This window comes from Talpa occidentalis, unplaced genomic scaffold (assembly GCF_014898055.3).
Source record: "Talpa occidentalis isolate TD23 unplaced genomic scaffold, MPIMG_talOcc4v2.1, whole genome shotgun sequence".
Classification (NCBI taxonomy): domain Eukaryota; kingdom Metazoa; phylum Chordata; class Mammalia; order Eulipotyphla; family Talpidae; genus Talpa; species Talpa occidentalis.
This window is the reverse complement of record NW_026555331.1, coordinates 152465057-152483640: the sequence shown is the minus strand read 5'-3', so window position 1 is coordinate 152483640 and position 18584 is coordinate 152465057. Positions and strand designations below refer to the sequence as shown.

At 59.4% G+C, this 18584-nt stretch overlaps 1 protein-coding gene across 1 annotated transcript; it reads right to left on the bottom strand.

Annotated features, from left to right (window-relative positions):
• Positions 1 to 7100: 7100 nt before the first annotated feature.
• On the bottom strand, positions 7101 to 17922 carry GIMAP8 (GTPase, IMAP family member 8). The gene is made up of 5 exons (XM_037518756.2): positions 17855 to 17922; positions 14336 to 15026; positions 13273 to 13318; positions 11429 to 12040; positions 7101 to 9286 (listed from the first exon to the last, which is right to left on the bottom strand). The coding sequence occupies exons 1-5, from the start codon at positions 17920 to 17922 to the stop codon at positions 8568 to 8570; spliced, it is 2136 nt and encodes a 711-aa protein (XP_037374653.1). The 3' UTR covers positions 7101 to 8567.
• Positions 17923 to 18584: the final 662 nt, after the last annotated feature.

Sequence of the window (18584 nt, the reverse complement as noted above, 5' to 3'; positions counted from 1 at the left end):
CTCTCTTATTTTGGAAAGTCTCTTACTTAGGAGATTCATGTACCTTCAGTATTATAGTGTCTTCCTCAATAGCCTGTTGAGGTCCATCTGTATCCCTGGGGTAGACGTGGTGTTGTTCTGAAGTCTAGTTTGTCTGTTATTAATATAACTACTGGGGCTTCCCTGGTGGCACAAGGGGTTAAGATGCAACCTGTGAAGCTGTCTGCAGCCACTGCAGCATGAGTTCAATCCCCACCCAGAGAGCTAACCCACATGGCGCAGCTGACCTCTCCTGTCTCCCCGCTGCTCCCCTCTGCAGTGTATTTTAGTCAGTCTGCCTGTTCTGTTCCCCACTGTCTCTGGTGAATCCTCTCACCCCCCACATCTCTGTCCTGTACCCCAGTTCTTGTATGCATAAATAAATAAATATTTTTTTTTAAATATATCTACTGTGGGTGTCTAGAAAGAGGTTTCTTTTTTATCTGCTTAGATATATACATGGTTTTTTGTTCTTTTTGGAAGAAGAGTAAGTAACAATCATAGTTATTCTATCAGGGCCAGACACAGAAAACCCCACACCCATATTTCTTGCAAAGTGTTTATCAAGGACATGACATTTGTGCTCCTGACTTCCCTTTACTCTGATTTTTGCTGCTTACATCCTCATGATGTTATTTCCTGTGTTCCTCTGTCTCAGACATTTTCTAAACTAGGCATTAATTGTGGTTGTTTGATCAGACATGGTATCAAACCATTCATGAGGAATTGCAAACCGGAGATATCTTTCATCAGGTAGCTAGAATAATTCTATGAGGACACTTTTCCTCTCTTCACTTATTTAGTAACCTAAGGTACAGTTTCTGCAGGAAAAGCAAGATAAATTACATGTGAGCAAAATATGTAAATATTAGCAAAAGTATTACACTGCAATCCATGCCTATGGAAGGTCTAAGCTGGAGTCAAAACCAGAACACTCAAAAGAATTTACTGATTAGAGCCTCCCTGGTGGCGTATGGGTTAAAGACTCAGCCCTATCAAGCTCTAGCCAGCCCCTGCGGCCCGAGATCCAAAGCCAGGGAGGTGACCCACAGGCGCAGCAGACCTCTCCTGTCTCCCTGCTGCTCGCCTCAGCAGCGGATTTCCGTAGATTCGCCTGTTCTGCTCCCCACCCTGTCTGTGGCCTAGACCCCAGTTCTTGTATGCATAAATACATAAAATAAATCTTTAAAAAAATTACCGAAAAATTTGTTTACACAACAGTGATACACAGCCACATAACAAAAACAAGATGAAATGTGAATGATAACCAAGAAAATATTTGTAATTTTTTTTGTAGAGAAATGACTAATGCCTCCAATGCTTGTTCTAAGAAGACAGATGTGATTCAAATTCTTTTCTAAGTTTCCCGAGAGCCTCACTCACCAGACATGACGCTTGAGATGTTGAGACAAACCCTGCTGTCAGCTTTACGCAAAAACATTTTTTTAAATATTTGAATCTGAATGTCCTGTGGTTTTTCTCTTTGTATTTATCTTGTAAGGAAACATCTGATCTCCCCGCGGACGGGGCCTCTGGCATGGTCGTGTGCTTAGGGAGGCAGAAGAGCAGGCCCTGACCTGGAGCTACTGCTCACATTCCAGGCACCACTGTCCAGATTCGGAGCCTCGAGCCACTTCTGTCCTCCATCGCTGTAACAGCGTGTGCACACAAGCACCATATCCACCAGGCAAACCGCCCCCTTTGCAGCCAAACTATGGAGCCCTAGTAAATTGGGGTAAAGAAAAGCAGCAGGAATCAGAGGTCAAAATGGGGCTTCCCAGGGCCTCCCTAGTGGCACAAAGGGTAAAGTCTCAGCACTATGAAGCTGTCCGCAGCCACTGCAGCATGAGTTCAATCCCTGGGCAGGGAGCTACCCACATGGCGCAGTAGACCTGTCCTGACTTGCCCTCTGCTCCCCTCAGCAGTGTATTTCAGTCAGTCTGCCTGTTCTGTTCCCCACTGTCTCTGGTGAATCCTCTCACCCCCTGCATCTCTGGCCTGCACCCCAGCTCTTATATGCATAAATAAATAAATCTTTTTTTAAAGGGGATTCTTCCCAAAGCTTCTGGAACAGAAGAGCCCGGTCAGAGGGAGACTCGGCAGCATCCATCCCACGTGGACGGAGAAGAGTAGCCAAAGGTGGAGGACACGCCTGAGCTGCCAGAAGCAGCTCCACTCAGTTTGGAGCAACGATTCTAGCATCATGGGGTGAGGGGGGGCTGCCACGGGCACAGGGGCTCCAGAAGCCAGCCAGGGGCGTGGAAATGCTTCCTGGTGTGAGCAAGTCACTCTGGTCCACTGTCTGGAAAAGTGAGTGTCCTAGTCGCCCTCAAATCCTTTGCCCCAAATTCCTCCTCCTTCTATGAAAAAGAATGAACATGATTCTCTTTCCAGGGAGTGGAATTTAAATATCCTCTCCTTTTAGAAACTGAGGAGCAAGAGCTGCTCTCTGAAAATGTAGGGGCTCGTGGAGGCGGCTCTGTGGATAGAAACAGCCCCAGGGTGAGAAGCTCAAACTGCAGGCGGGGGGATGCCCACCGGGCGGCCCTCACGGCCCAGCCACAGCTGACAGCAGCAGACGTGACCGGCTCCTCTGGTGGGCGTAGCTCAGTTGAGACCCAGGGTCTGCAGCTCCAGGTGACACACCGGCAGCCCCCCAGAGCCCCCTTAGTTGCCTGAGGAGTAACGATGCTGGGAGGTGGCAGCATGTGGCGCTGCGTTAGGTCACATATGACACATGCGTTGACTGTCAAGAGACCGAGGTTTTGCATCATCCCCGGGACCTCAGACACATCAGGGAGTGGCTGGGAAGATTCCTGAAAGCAAGGGTGCACCCTCTTTTATTAGAATAAATCCCCTTCAGCTGGAATTCACAGCTGTAATGGCAGGACTGGACACAGTGCAGGTTTTCTGATCCCATGCAGACCGGGTAAAGGAGGAGTCAGAGTCCTTGGTGGATTTTTGCAGGTCTTTTATTGGGGTTCACCAGGCATATGGCAGGCAGGGTTGCTGGTGGGCCGGGAGGCTGGCAGGTCTCCCAGCCCCCAGCAGGTCTTCACTCTGTGGGCTCTCTGGCCTTCTCTCGGCTTCTCCTTCGGCTTCTACTGCCGTCCCCGTGACGCCGCCCTTAAAAGCACAGTCTTAGCACAGGTGTACCCACTTCAGGTGCCCGCCATCAGGCATGCATTCAGGATCACAGGGTTCCCTCATCTATCCTGATGGCGGGAGGGCAGAAAAGCCTGATACCTTTTACCTTACCCTACAATAGCTCTGGGGTCTAAGCTCTCCCGGTGACTTGGTGTAAGGTCAGGAATGGACACGGTGCAGGTTTTCTGATCCCATGCAGACCGGGTAAAGGAGGAGTCAGAGTCCTCAGTGGTTTTTTTGCAGGTCTTTTATTGGGATTACCAGGTACATGGCAGGCAGGGGTGCTGGGGGGCTGGGAGGCGGGCAGGCCTCCCAGCCCCCAGCAAGTCTTCACTCTATCTGGGCTCTCCAGCCTTCTCGGCTTCTCTCTCAGCTTCTGCTACTTCTTTCTTGGCTTCTCTTTCGGCTTCTTCTGGCGTCCCCGTGACACCGCCCTTAAAAGGCACAGTTTTAGCCCAGGTGAATCCCATCTCCCTATGCCCACACCCTACTCCAGGTGCCGCCATCAGGCATGCGTTCAGGACAAGGATCCATCATCTAGCCTGATGGCGGGAGGGCAGAAAAGCCTGACATTTTTCCTTACCCTACACTTGGTCATAATGAGCACAGCCCCGCTGCAGGGCCCAGGCAAGAGCCGAACTGCCTGCGACCCCCAACGACCCATCACCGTGACTTTGCGGGGCCTGCTGCTGCCTCTGGGGCTGGGACACCTGGAGCCGCTTCTCCTGAGGCAGCTCCTGCCACCCGTACGGCATCAGGGCCCTGTGGCCCAGAGTCAGGGAGGTGCAGGTGAGGGGGGCGCGACCCAGACATGTTTCCACACCAGCTGCCGGGGAAGGGGCGTGGAGCTCAGGGTGGGTGTTAGCGACGAGGACGGACTCTGCACTGCGTCCCTCTCCCGGCACGAGGACCGCGGGTGACGAGAGGCAGAAACAGGCCACTCGAGGCAGGTTTTCAGATGCGCTGTTTGATGGGATCTGCCACTGCTGCAGCCGTCCTGGGTGGGCCAGCTGTGAGGAGCCTCGGGGAGCCCCGTCAGCACCCCACTGTGAGAGACAGGCCAGCTGCCCCCTGCTGCAGGAGAAGCCATCAAGAGTGTGACATGGGAGGGCAGATGATAGACCTTTGCCAAAAACAAGTCTCCACAAATTAATAAATGAGGCCCAAGTTTGCAAAACAGGAAGGCCAGCATGAGAGACCTTCTCTCAGTCAACATCCGGAGACGGGAAACATCGGGAACCAGAGAAACTGGAAGCAGTCGGGGGACTGAGATAACCAGCAGACGCTGACAAACGACGGGCACAGTGGGACAACACTAGAAAGACGCCTCTGCCTGGCGCCAGGAGACTCGGCGCTGGGCCTTCTAAACAGGGACAGGTGACGGCGCCGGAGAGAAGCCAAACGATCCTTCTGGTCAGCCCGACCCTGGGCATCTCGGGTGCACATTTGAGGCTCACCTCTACTGTGTCCACAGTTCTGGGCCTGTGGCAAGATGTTTAATGTTTCTTAAGTCACATAAATCCACCTTCAGTAAGGCGGGGGGGCAGGAAACAAGTTTTTTGTTTTAGCCAAAAAAAAGAAAATAATTCGGGATGTGAGGACAGTCGGAGGCTGAGGGAGCCGCCATCGCTGCTGAGGGCCGGGACCTGACAGGCAGACCCCAGTGTGTCCCCAGGTGAGGGGAGGGAGACAGCCCCGCACAGAGCAGGGCCCGGACCCCGCGCCCCGGGAGCTCCCGGGACAGTTTCTGAGAGGGAGGAAGAAAGGAGAGACCAAGCACGAGTCATCGCGTGAGGACGCCAGGTTTACATGAAAGCAAAAGCTGCCTGTCGGGCTGTCAGAGTCACAGGCTGAAGCAGGAAGGCGATTCCAGAGGAGGAGGAAACAGAACCCGCTGGGGAAGAAACAAAGGGGACGGGCCGCCCCGGTGGCGCAGCGGGTTGAGCGCAGCTCTGTGAAGCTGTCCGCAGCCTCCGCAGAGCGGGTTGGATTCCCGGCGGCCAGGGAGCTACCCACATGGCGCAGCAGACCCCTCCTGTCTCCCCGCTGCTCCCCTCAGCAGTGTTTTCCATTGTTCTGCTGTTCTACTCCCCTCTCTGTCTCTGGGGATTCTCTCGCCCTCCTGCGCCTCTGGCCTCTACCCCAGTTCTTGTATAAATAAATAAATAAATCTTTAAAAAAGTGAGAGATAATTTAAAAAAAAAAAAGAAAAGAAGGGGACCCTGGAACCCAGGGGGGATGGGGGGGCTCTGCACTCTGACCTGTTGTTTGACCCAATTTCACCCAGCCCCAAGGAACAGGGTGCTCAGGTGATTTCAGCTTCAGGTGACGCAGCCTCTTGAAAGACAAAACACCCTGCAGGGGCTGTGGGGCGCCACTTGGGCCGGCAGGGGTCGTTGTCATCGGGCCTCATGCTGTGTGTCCCCCGGGTCAGGAAGGGGTCACGCTGCCCCCCACAGGGAGGGCGGCCTGGGGAGGACGGTGAGCAGGACGTGCTGCGGGACCCACCTTGTTGTCACCTACAGGCTGAGCCATCCGGGGCTGCTCTGGGAAGGCGCTCAGGCCCCGGCTGTCTGGAGGCCACTCCACCCCCGGGGAGAGCAGGAGGGGACACCCCACGCCACGGGGAGGACGCAGCACCGCGGAGAAGGCCCCGCAGCCCGTGGCATGAACGGTTGCCGTGACAGCCGGACCGTGGGGGGATTTTGGGATTTTTCCGTCTTTGTAGTCAGGAAATTTTCATTTTCACAGTCAGGCTAATGTGGCCGCAGAAGCCGCTGTCCCCGAGGTGGGCCTCAGCGCAGGGGGAGGGAAGAGGGAGGGAGAGGGAGGGGGGAGCAGGCAGGGGCCTGGGGAGAGGCCGAGGCTGGAGGGAGGCCCAGAGAGAGCAGGCGACACCAGCTTCATGCAGGAGCCATCAGATGCTGAGCAAGGAGAGGCCTCTCCTGGACATGCGCCTCACCCTCTCGTCCGAGGACGTGGGGACCCCGGGGACCCCACCTGGCACAGGCGCACGGCACGCGGGTCGCCCTGCTCGGCCCTGCGGACACTCTGGGCGTGGGCTACTCTGCGCGGAGGCTCCCTGGGCAATGCAGACTGGCCGCCCCGGCCCGACCCGGGCCTCTACCCACGCCTGTGGGCCGCACCCTCCCTGTGGGGACAGCCCAACATGTCTCCAGGGTCGCCCTGTCCCTTGTGGGCAACATCGCCCCAGCTGGGGCCCATCCCCTGGCGCCAGGGCTGTCACACGGGACAGGAGGAGGAGCGGCCGCGGGCTGGTGGCCATGGTCAGACTCGCACTCTCCCGAGGGCTGATGCTCAACCCAGGGCCCCGGCCCGGACAGGGGCCCCAGTGAGGATGCCGCCCACACCCCGGGACGGGGCCGAAGGACACAAGGGCTGGGAACCCGAGGTGGGAGAAGCAAGAGAAAGTCCCGTTGAGTCATGACCTGTGACCCTCCCCCGGCACCTGGGCGCCCCGGGACAGTCAGCAGGAGAGAAAAGCAGGGTCATCGGGGAGGGGGGCGGTCATTAGCCCCGGTCAGCAGGAGGAAAAGCGACTGCGACACAAATAGGGGCCCAGAGGGGAACGGAGCCCCCTCGGCCACCTCTGGGGACTCCCCTGCCCAACGGCAGCTGTGAGTGGGGGGCAGCCACCCCCGTCTCAGGAGGGGGAGCTCAGCAGGTCTCAGATCCCTCGGGCATGAGGGTTCCGGTCCCCAACAGGGAGGGACTGAGCTGGACAGAAAGAGCCCAAGGGGAGGAGCTGAGGGGGGAGGCGGGCGGGGAGCACCAGCGGCAGCCGGGAGCGAGGCGGCGCCATGGCCGGGGTTCACCCAGAACCTTCCTCTTCTGGGCCCCCAGGGGGAGAGCCCAGTGCAGCCCGAGGGCCTCCCCCCACACACAGACGGAGACGCGGACCCGCCGGCTGGGGAGGCGCTCACGGAGAATTTGTCTTTATTATTTCATTCACCTGAATGTTTTTACCTACATTATGTTTAACATTATGGTAAAACATGACACTTGCCAGGATCTGTCGCAGTGAGGGTTGCGTAGAGAACAAGAGAACCAACGTGACCAGCTGTGTCTTCCACACGGGCTCATCTGGAAGGTTTACCTGTTTACCTGCCGCTTTCACAGATAAACCTCACGTGGGACCCGCCCTCATCACGTGCAAAGTGTTGACGCTGCCGCCCTCCACCCCACGGCTCCTGGAGAAGGTTCCAGCTCCTCATCACCCACCCGGCAGCTCTCAGCATCCTGTGCTCAGCTGTGGGTGGGGCCCACCTTGACCCTGTGTGTGGAGGAGCCCCCGGAGCCAGACAGAGGGGGTGAGGCCAGGGTGTCAATGCCCCCCGGCCTGTTAGACGGGAGGCGCCTCACTCCCCAGAGCGGGGAGTTTATTGTTCTTTGAGTTTCACCCTAATTCCCAGCTTCCGGGACTTTTTTTTTTAAGATTTATTTATTTATTTATACAAGAACTGGGGTACAGGCCAGATGCACGGGAGGGTGAGAGGATTCACCAGAGACAGAGCAGGGAGCAGAACAGGCAGACTGACTGAAATACACTGCTGAGGGGAGCAGCGGGCGAGACAGGACAGGTCTGCTGCGCCATGTGGGACCCTCACCCAGCCGGCCGGCATCAAACTGGCGCTGCGGAGGCTATGGACAGCTTCAAAGCTCAACCGCCTGCACCACCAGGGGAGGCCCAGCTTCCAGGATTTTAAAAGAGAGAAAAGCACAAAGGTGTTTTCAATGATCTGGTGGAAATCTAGAATTACATTAGAATTTTGGAACTTGGGCCTCCCTGGTGGCGCAAGGGGTTAAGACACAATCTATGAAGCTGTCCACAGCCACTGCAGCACCAGTTCGATTCCCAGCCAGGGAGAAACCCACATGATGCAACAGACCTCTCCTGTCTCCCCGCTGCTCCCCTCAGCAGCGTGCTTCAATCTGCCTGTTCTGTTCCCCACTCTGTCTCTGGTGAGTCCTCTCACCCTCCACACCTCTGGCCTGTACCCCAGCTCTTGTGTACATCAATAAATAAATCTTTTTTAAAAACTGAAATATAAAAAATTTCGGTAAGATTGTCTCACTGTGACAACCACCCATATTGGGGGCCCCGCTCTCGTGTGGCTGTTCCCTGACCTCAGCTACCTCCGCCTGGGCCCTGTCCGTCCTGACACCAGTCGACCCACACAGCTGATGCAAGCTGGTGGCTTGGAGCTGACCCACCACCAGCCTCATCTCTGAAGCCTCTCCGGAGGCTTGATTTTATTCCTTCTTCCCTCTCTGACCCCCTGCCATCTGGCGTGTTTTGCCTGAAGCATCATAGGTGAGAGACATTTGCTTCTCCAGCCCCAAGAGTCAAGGGCCCTCACCGAATCCCCATCCTCTGTCCCCTAGACTGTCTCTGATTTAAAGTGACCGCCAGGCATTCTGGAGGCTTGAGGTTTCCAGAAAGTCTTCCAGGATGGGAGCTTGGGCTTCTCCAGAGCCTTTTGAATGTTCCTGCTGACGCTCTCCCACTCATGCGGGTACCCCCCGTGGTCCCTCACCAGCGCGTTGGCCATGTTCAAAAGGCCTCTCACCTGGGTGTCCCCCGCTTGGCCAGTGTCCTTGTTGTTGAAAGCACACACCCGCCCCCCACACTTGTCCACAATCTTCCTGAGAGCTTCGTTGTCCGTGTTCCTGGTGTACTCCTCGATCGTCCCGTCCCCCAGGTCCTCCTTCCGGGTGAACAGCAGGATCATGTGACGTGTCACTTCCCCTCCGAAGATGGCCTCCAGACCCTGCAGGGCCTGTTCATCCCTCTGCGTGAACCGTCCCAGCTGGAGCACCAGCACCAGAATCTTCTTCCCGCCCTCGCAGCAGGTGAACCAGCGCTCGACCTCCCCCTGCAGCTGTCGGGGATCCCCCTGAGCCCCCAGCACCTGGTCCAGGGCCGGGGTGTCCACCACCACGACCTTCTGCCCTTCCCACAGCCGCGTGCCCTGCCGGCAGGTGGTGGTGACGGGCTGCGCGTGGAGCTGGGAGGGGAAGTCGGGCCGCCCGAGGATGCTGTTTCCCGTTGCGCTCTTGCCGGTCCCGCTGCGCCCCACCAGGAGGAGGCTCAGGGTTGCTGCGGGAGGAAAGGGGAGAGGTGGGTGAGGTGGGTGAGCCAGGCCTGCTGTTCCCGGGGATGCCGTGGCTTCCAGCAGGACGCGCAGAGGGCATGGCCCCAGCTGCTGCTCATCCAGAGCAGGAGGGCTCGTCCCTGGCCCGGGCCTGGCTTGGTCTCTCCTGGGCTCGTGCACAGACGCGCCACCGCCCCTGTCTCTGGCCCTGCCCGGCCCCTCCCTGGTCCCTCACCGACTCCTGTGAGAACCACCGGCTTCTCGCCTCCTCCTGACTCTGCCGCCCCGTCTCACCCCCTCGCCTTCCCTGCCGCCACCACGTCTCCCTGTCGCCAGCTGCCCAGGACAGCAAAGCGGCTGGCCCTGGGAGTTACTGCGCAGGCCGGGAGACCGGGGAGAGCCAGACACCCGCGGCCGGGTCACCACCCCCGGAGCAGGCCCTGCCGAAAGCCCCTCCCGGAGGCCACACTGAACAGAAGCGAGTCACGGGCGCTCCGGGACTACAACAAGGGGCACAGCTGGCACCTGTGTGGGTTCACACTGTGGAGTCCCCTGTAAAGGGCATTTCAGAGGCACGGAGCTCTCACAACATGGTTGTTGGGGTCCCTCAGGCCTTGGCACGTCTGCTCTGGCCTCTCTCTCCGTTCAGTCTCTTCTGTGATGAGAATCTCGATCATGAATCTTCCCCAAGTTACTGTTCCCGTCTCCACTCTGGGAGGAAAGCCCGTCGGGCTCTTCCCTGAAGGGACATCGGTGACCGGCTCCCCTGAAGGCATCTCCGGACTCAGGCTGACAGGTCACAGAGCCGGCTGACCACCACATGCCACACATCTCAGCGGCGGCCTCCGTCCCTCCCGAGGGTGCTGTTCTCAAGCTCCCTGGGGCCTGGTCTGACCCGCAGCCCCCGTTACCTGGAGGCGTGACCCCCCACCTTCTCCAGACCAGCCCTGTTGCTCCCCCCTGCCCCAGGGGCAGGCTCAGTCCTACCCAGCTTTCAGCGGCAGGTACTTTCTAGAAGTCCAAACTCTATGCATTGTCCAGGCCTATTTCCACCCGGGCTATGTCCACTCAGCCCCACCGGCTTCCCACGTGGACACATGTCCGTAAGAGGCGCCCTGCCCGCCCCCCATGCACACTGTGCAAGAGCTTCATACACACCTGCCCCCCGGCCTCGACAGTCTCCCCTGCGGGATACTGGGAACAGGAGGGACCGGGTGGGCGAGGCTGGGCGGGAGCCTCTCGGCGGGGGCACGAGGACAAGCAGCACACGGGGCTGGGCACTTGCGCTTAGGCAGTGACTGGCGACCACTCCATCTAAAGCCCCCCGGGCCCCCATGGGGGGGCTCAGCTCCGGCCCTTGTCCCATCAGTACGGCCCCCTCCAGCAGAGAAGAGAGGAGAGAAACACGAGAATGACAGAGTCAGGAGAGGGCGAGAGACACCGTGGGGGAAACAGGAGATGGGAAAGGTCCCCTCCAGATGACGGAAGCACCTACACGTGGGGGAGCAGGAGTGGGTGGCGGGAAGCACCACCCTGGGGCTCCCCGGGGTCCTCGGCTGTGCTCACAGTGGGAATGCTGCTGGACAGCAAGTGCCAAAGCACTGATTTGAAAATTAATGGCCCCAAATATCAGTGCTTTCGGGGTCGCTGCAAATTAGGAGGAAATTTTAGGGCACCTAGCCCTGGACCCGAAGAGTCTCCGTGTGGTCAGGAGGAGGCTGGATATCGAGAAGGCGCTCTCTGGCCATTCCTCAGTGACGACCGGGTGCTGGCCTCTAACAGGGGTTTAGAATTTTTAACCCATTTGGCCATAGAACTGAATGTCGCCCCTGCAGGTGGTGATCGCGCGCACCCTGCAGCCTCTGCGAGTCCCCACGCCAAGGGACCGCAAGGAAAACTTGAGAAGATGAATAAAAAGTCAGCTGGAGACTCGCGCCACCCAGGAGGGATGGGCATGAAGGGAAGGACTCGGGACCCGGTGTCGGGGCGCCCCGGAGGGCACGGAGCCGTGGGAAACCCCGGGCAGGAGAGAGAAAACCCTGGAAAGTTCCCCACAGGACCCCTCCCGTCCTCGCCAGCCTCTCCTTGCCCCCCGGGACAGGAAGGGCTCCGGGGCCTACCCCCCGCGAGCCTGTCCCGGGGCTCACCTTCCCCCGTGAAGGTGCAAGGCCGGCCTTGGTGCTGCGCCACCGAGTCCAGGATGCGCCCCAGGACCTCGTCCACCTGGCGCTCCTCGGCCGCGCCCGCGGCTCTGCAGTCGGAGACAACCCAGCGGCCACTACACTTGTCGAGGAGCGCGTGGAGCGCTCGGCCTGCGGTCTCCAAGACGGTGGCTGCGTCCTGCGGCCCGAGGTCCTCTCCCCTGGTGAAGAGGACGGTCATGTGCTCCGTGACCTCGTCCCCAAAGCAGCGCTGGAGGGCCGCGAGCACCGCCTCGTCGCGCCGGGAGAAGGAGCCCAGCGGGGTCACCAGCAGGACGGCGTGGGGGCCCTCGGAGGCGAGCCCCAGCAGCTGCGACTTGATGTCCGGGCAGGAGGAGACGTCTGGGGTGTCGATGATCAGGAGTTTCCTGCCTCCCCAGACCCTGCTCGCGGCCTCACAGCTCCGGGTCACGGGCTCGTAGCTCAGCCTGGCCGGGAAGGCGTGCCTGCGCAGAAGGCGGTTCCCCGCCGCGCTCTTCCCCGCGCCCCGCTTGCCCACGAGCAGCACCCTCAGCTCCGGCGGCTCGGCGCCCGGCTCGCCTCCCGCGGCCTGCAGCCCTGAGGACACAAGGACGGGCTCAGAGTCTGTCCCTGCGCGGGACCCTGGAGACGAGGACGGGGTTATGATTCCCAGTGGACCCCGCGGAAGGACCGTGCGGGCCAAGCCTCGAGATTGCCCAGGAACGCGAGAATGTGTGCCTTGGCCTTCACCCTTCTCAGGGCCCCTCTCCCTGGCTGCCAGAGGGGACCCGAGGGCGGACGTCCATGGCTAGACGGGCCAGGGTGAGTCTGGGCTCACGGTGCTCGCGGTGGCTGCTCAGGCGGCAGCTGCTACACAGCGAGTCAGGACAAAGCGTCAGCTGCAACTTGCAACTCGGTGGGTCTGGAAAACTCGCGAGTGAAGGAACCAGACGCAAGTGCACACCTGGGCTCCTCACGTGGGGGTCACCAGCCAGTGCAGCATCTACAGGGAGGGGAGTCTGGAGAGAGGGCTCCCTGGGGAGGGCCAGCGGGACCCCCAGGGCTGGAAATGCCACGTCTGGAAATTCTACAGTCCCAAATGTAGACTTATCAGGGTCCTGGCGCCACAGGGTCACAGTGTCCACATCTCACCCCTGTGTGTCACCTCCAGGTGACCGTGCAAACCACACTATGGACCGTCCCCCACCCACCCAGGACATAATGTCAGTTGCAATTATTATAACTTTAATTTTAATCATTATTCTGGAATATTCCATGTGATAGAGACCTCATCTGTCTTATTAGATGCTGATTCACTTTTGGCTCAGAGCTGGCCCAGACCAGCCTGCAGGCTCCTCAGGAAAGGATGCCTGCGCTAGCTGCGTGTGCTCCTCCTATGGACCGAATCACACTCCCTAAAACCCCTAAACAGGAGGAAGGCCATGCCACACTATGCCATGGGGGGCTGTATCCTTACTAGCACCCCTCACCTGGAGACTCCTAGCCCAGGGCTCTCCCTGGAGGGGTGACCACAGCTTTCCCCACAGGAGGCCAAACCTGGGTGGTCCTGGGACCAGGTTCAGGAAGAGGCTCAGTCAGGAAAGAAACCATGAAAGGCAGCTCCAGCTCCATGACACCCACCCCAGGACCTTTGCCTGTGCTGCCCCTACGATGTGGGAGGCATTTCCTGGGGGACAGGCTGTGGCAGGGCCTCAGCCAGGTCTTGGGGTGCAGCTTTGTTCTGACTTATCAAGCTCATTTTCCCACCTCACTTCGATGCAGGTGCAAGAATACAGAATGTGAGCCTAACATAGAAAGGATCTTCCTACCGTGCGGACTGTCTCCTTTCTGGGGTGCAGGTTCAGCCACAGGATCCTAGAAGTGAAGGGAGAGAATGAGCCTCACAGATACGGGTGCACCACAGGGGGGACAGGATGAGGCCTCCAGGCCTTGGCCATGTCTTCAATGGCCCTTGTAGACCTGTCCAGAATCAGTGCTATCACCCCACTGCTGCTTTGGGGGACCCCCCAGAAGTGAGAAGGACCTTGTTCTCAGACCACAGAGGGACCCCACATGTGCTGTCAATGCAAGGCATTTTTCCTGAAGCTTCTCTAACTGTACTCCTACCGTTACGGCAATTCCTTGGAGAAACAGGCAGCACTCAGAGAGGTGGAGAGGGGAGATTTTGTCGTCTCCCCTGTGGGCTCAGTGGGAGGCTCCCAAAAGACTGCCCTGAATAGCAGGAATGGTAAAGTTTTATAGTTTTTGTGCGGAAGCTGTCTATGCTTGAGGGACAGCTGGCAGCATGGGATATGTGGAAGCTTTTCCAGTTTGAATTTATCAGGAACTTTTCAGAGCACCAGAAGGGCATCATGGTGACAGCGACCATCTCCATGGCCAGAGTTCTGAGAGCTTCTGGACTCCCTGGAAGGAGAAGCTGACGTCTGTGGACCTCAACTCAGTCACGTTAGGACACTGTTGGCCACGGGGGAGCTCTAACACATACCAACATGGGGTCACCCCAGGAGAGAGTGTGGGGCCTTGGGGCTGAGCTAGAACAAGCCCCAAGAGGCCAAGGTCCAGAGGGTGTTAGAGGGGCCCTGACTTTCTAGGGCAGCCAGAAAGAGGGAGAGAAACAAGAAGAGGCCATTTCACTGACCCAGAGAAAGAGAGGGTGGAGCCCATCCATGCGCTGCCAGGAGGGTATGAGAGAAGGACTCAGCTGCATCCATGAATTAAAGGGTGACACAAGAGCCTGCCATCTGCCCCCCATGGTGGTGCGTGTCCCCTCCAGGATGCACCTGCACAGCACACAGTGCCCACTGCCTCCGCTTCTGCCCCCTCTGGCCACTGCGAGTGGGGCAGAGGCCTGGGAGGCCTGACGGTCCTCACCTGGGGTCCACTGCAGGCGGTGCTGACCTTCAGGCAACAAGGGTCCGCACTGTCGTCCACCAAGCTCAGGAGCTCCCGCAGCTGGCTGGCCCGCTCCTCCTCGCCGCCCTTGTTGTTGAAGGCACAGTACCGGCGGCCGCAGCCTCTAACCAGCTCTCTGAGACCGTCGGGGGCGTCAAGCTCTGCGTACTCTTTCAGGGAGGCCTCCCCCAGCTCGTCCTTGCGCGTGAAGACCACCAGGGCGCGCTCCCTGACCTCCGCCCCAAACGCCTCCCAGATGCCCTGCGCCGTCTCCGCGTCCTCGGCCGTGAAGTGGCCGATGGGGATGACCAGCAGCAGCGCGTGGACGCTGCCCGCACAGAGTTCCACGCAGCGCTCCAGGTGGCCGCGCCGGTCTTGGGGGTCCCACAGCGGGGAGAACAGGGCCGGGGTGTCGATGACCGCCAGCCGCCTCCCTCCCGCGGCCCCGCTCTCGCGCTGGCACGCCCGGGTCACCGCCTGCCGCGCGCTGAACTTGGCCATGAACACGGCCTTGCCCAGAAGGCTGTTTCCCGTGGCGCTTTTCCCCGCGCCGCGTTTCCCCAGGAGCAGCAGCCTCAGCTCCGGCGGGGCGGCCCCCGGCTCCGGGCCGCGCTCAGGGCTTGCGCTGTCAGGGCTCCCACTCTCGGGACTTGGGGTGCTCTGGCTGGTGCTGCGGGAACAAGAGCAGTGTGTGAGTGCTGGGAACGCCCCGTCTTCTCTGTCTTTTCTTTTTTTAAAGATTTATTTATTTATGCATACAAGAGCTGGGGCACAGGCCAGAGATGCAGGGGGAGAGAGGATCCACCGGAGACAGAGCAGGGAACAAAACAGGCAGATTGACCAAAATCCACTGCTGAGGGGAGCAGCGGGCAAGACAGGGGAGGTCGGCCGCACCATGTGGGTAGCTCCCTGGCCTGCCCGGGATCGAAATAATGCTGCAGAGGCTGCAGATTGCTTCATGGTGCTGGTGCTTAACCCCTTGCGCCACCAGGGAGGCCCTTCTCTGTCTTATCTGTGGCTTGCAGCCCAAGATGCCTTCCAACTTTCAACGTTGAAAGAAATATCATAACTAAGATACGATGGTCATTAAGATAATGGTCAGACTTTTTTATTAATGATTTTTTTAATTGTTGTATAGAACTGGGTGTAGGCCAGAGATGCAAGAGAGAGAGGACTCACCAGAGACAGAGTGGGGAACAGAACAGGCAAATCTACTGAAACACACTGCTGAAGGGAGCAGCGGTGAGACAGGAGAGGTCTGCTGTGCCGTGTGGGTATCTCCCTGGCCGGGGATCTGAGTGGAGCCTTAGCCGGGATACAGCTGAGACTTAATTAATCCCTTGGTCATCAGGTTGGCCCTGGTCAGACTTTTTAAATAGAGATTTCTGGGCCCAGCCCACACCTGCCCAATCAGAACCTCAAAGGGAGGCGCCTAGAAATTGTTTTTTACCCAAGTAGCTGTCATGGTTGGACAAATTTGGGAAATATTATCTTATAAAGCGCAAAACTGGGAATCTACATCTGTGCAGCTGTGTACAGGAAACCCTGAGATACTGTCTCAGGAGCAAAATAAAATGTGTTCCTCTCCCCAGAGCTGGCTGCACCTCACACCTCCGCCCGCCTTTAGACGCTCAACTTTCAGAGCTTCTGGGCCACAGACTAGACTGAGATGCCTCACCTGGAGGCTCCACGGCACCTGTGGGAGCACAGCCCAGTTTATGAAACCCTCACAAGGTGCCCCCTTTGACAGGCAGCCCTCCAGGCTCCAGGGAAGTGGAAAATCCCCAGGTCAGTGCCCACCATCTGCCGGTCTCTCCCCCCAGCCCCAGGATCCTTCTCGTCCCCTGACTAAGAGACTAACAACAAGGACACAAGGGAGCTGCCAGGTGACCCCGAGACACCTCTCCGTTAAATAAACACTGGATAGTCTCACGTGCTTGCACTTCAAAGCATGGTTCACAGACCAGAGATGTTGCCAGCAACCGAGGCTGTGTGAGAAATGCAGAGTCTCAGGCCCTGCCAGACCTGCTGAGTCAGCGTCTGTAGTTTACAAGTTCCAGGAGATTCTCCTGAATGTTGAAGGCGGAGAAGCGCTGGTGGGCGACACCTTTAGCTAAAAACTGGGTCCTCACTGGCTCAGCCACACAAGAGCCCAAGTCTCCAGCACCACTGACCCCCAGGCCCTCCCCCCAGCTCCGCCTGACCTGGTGCCCACATCGCCGTGTGCCCATCTGACTCAGTCTGCTCCCGAAGCACAGTCCCCGCACACCAACACCAGCACGGCTCGGTTACTGCACTTGAAAATCCGATGGCGTTATCCGAGCAAGCAGGCCCCGGCTCTGGGCCAGCCTTGTCATCACGGCTGCTTGACCTTCTCTGGGACTTTCACAATCCGTCACTTTCCCTAGGAAATCCCCCACAGAGCCTGTGGGGCCTGGGGAGGGGGCCTGGGGAGGGGCCTGTGGGGCCTGGGGAGGGGGCTGACAGAGAAGGGAGCAGCTGAAGAAAGGGGGGTGAGCAGCTCTGGCCAGCGTGGCCCTGGAGCAGAGCAGGGGAGCGCGGGTCTGAGGAGAGAGAATTTATCTTCCCAGTAAGCGAGGCTGCTCCACGTGGTCCCCATCACAGTGGCCCCAAAGGAAAGAGTCTTTGCTGAACCCCTTGCCGCCCACGACGCCGTATTGAATGAGCCTCCCACCCGCCCACACTCACAATCGCCCACGGACCATCTTCTCCCAGGCATGGAGCAAAAACTTTTTAAGGCCCAAAGGGAACCCAAATGCCCCTTCCCTCCCTCTCTCCTTGACACCCCCAGGCCCCTCTGACGCGTCCTTGGTCACCCCAGAGACACGGCAGAGGGACAGAGAGAGATTTCTCTGCAGACGCGGGTGGAGACTCCACAGGCAGCCTCCACGCGTGTGTGCGCTCGCTAGCTCTCTCTCCCTCTCCCCCTCTCTCTCTCTGCCCCGCCTGGGGAGGTTCACCCCTGCCCAGCAGGGGAGGCGGCAGCAGCGAGAGGGGACAGTGAGCGCGGAGCGCCCAGGGGGCCGGGTCGGGGTAAAGGAGGCTTGACTTGGCAAATACCCAGCACCTGCGCCCGGTTGGGGGACCCCAGTTGGGAAGGCAGGGACTGTCAGGAACGGGGTGTTGGAAATCAACCTCAAGAGGCCAGTCCCTGCCCCCTTCTTACTGCTCCCTCCCCCTCTCCCCCCAGCACACCAGGCCCAGTGACTCCCCTGAGCCCCCCTCGCTGCCCCAGGACCCTCTGGCGCAGGGCTCCGGGCCGGAGCCGACCCCTCCTGCCCGTCCACACCTCCTCTCGCAGCCCGGGAGGGGGTCGCGCCCTCCAGACACGCCGGCCGGGCAGTCTGCTGGCGGGGCTCCCCAGGGCTGTGCGCCCTGCACCCCACCTCAGACCTGCCGCCCCAGCGGGGCGCCCCGCCACGCCCCAGAGTCCAGCCCTGCAGGGGGCCAAGCCCCCCCCCCCAGGGCTGGCCGTACCTGGGAGCGGGCGCCCGGGCTGTGGCGGCCGCAGTGTCCCCGCGGGGCCCCGGCTCCCCGGGCTCCATGGCGCGCGGAGGGAGCGGGAGGCGGCGGGATGGCTCCGGCGGGCCGTCTGCGCGGGAAGAGGCTCCGAGGCGTTGCGGCGACGACGGCGGCTCCGAGGCCCTGGGGGGAGCTGGCGGGGGGCAGCTCCGGGAGCGCCGGCCCGGGGGGCGCTGGTGGAGACGCGCAGCCCTTCCGCGGGAGCCGCCGCCCCTCTGGGGTTCAGCCCGCCCCGCCCGGCTGCGGCTGCTGACGAGGACGGTGGGCGGGGGCGGAAGCCGGGGAGCCTGGAGGGCCGAGGTCCCGAGGGCTTGGGGCTGGGAGGATGGAATGGGGGGCTAGGGAGCCCTGGGGGCTTAGGGGCTTGGGGCTACACCTTGGTGGGAAAATTGACAAAGCCGCTCCCATCCCCCACTCTAGTGGCCATCCCCCCAAAAGGCTGAACTCCAGGAAGAATCCTGACCCACCCGCCTTGGGCACTAGGTCCAGTCACATCAAATCTTTTTTTTTTTTAGATTTATTTATTTATGCATACAAATGCTGGGGTGTAGACCAGAGGTGCGGGAGGGGAGAGGATTCACCAGAGAGAGTGGGGAACAGAACAGGCAGATCCACTGAAATCCACTGCTGAGGGGAGCAGCGGGGAGACAGGAGAGGTCTGCTGTGCCACGTGGGTAGCTCCCTG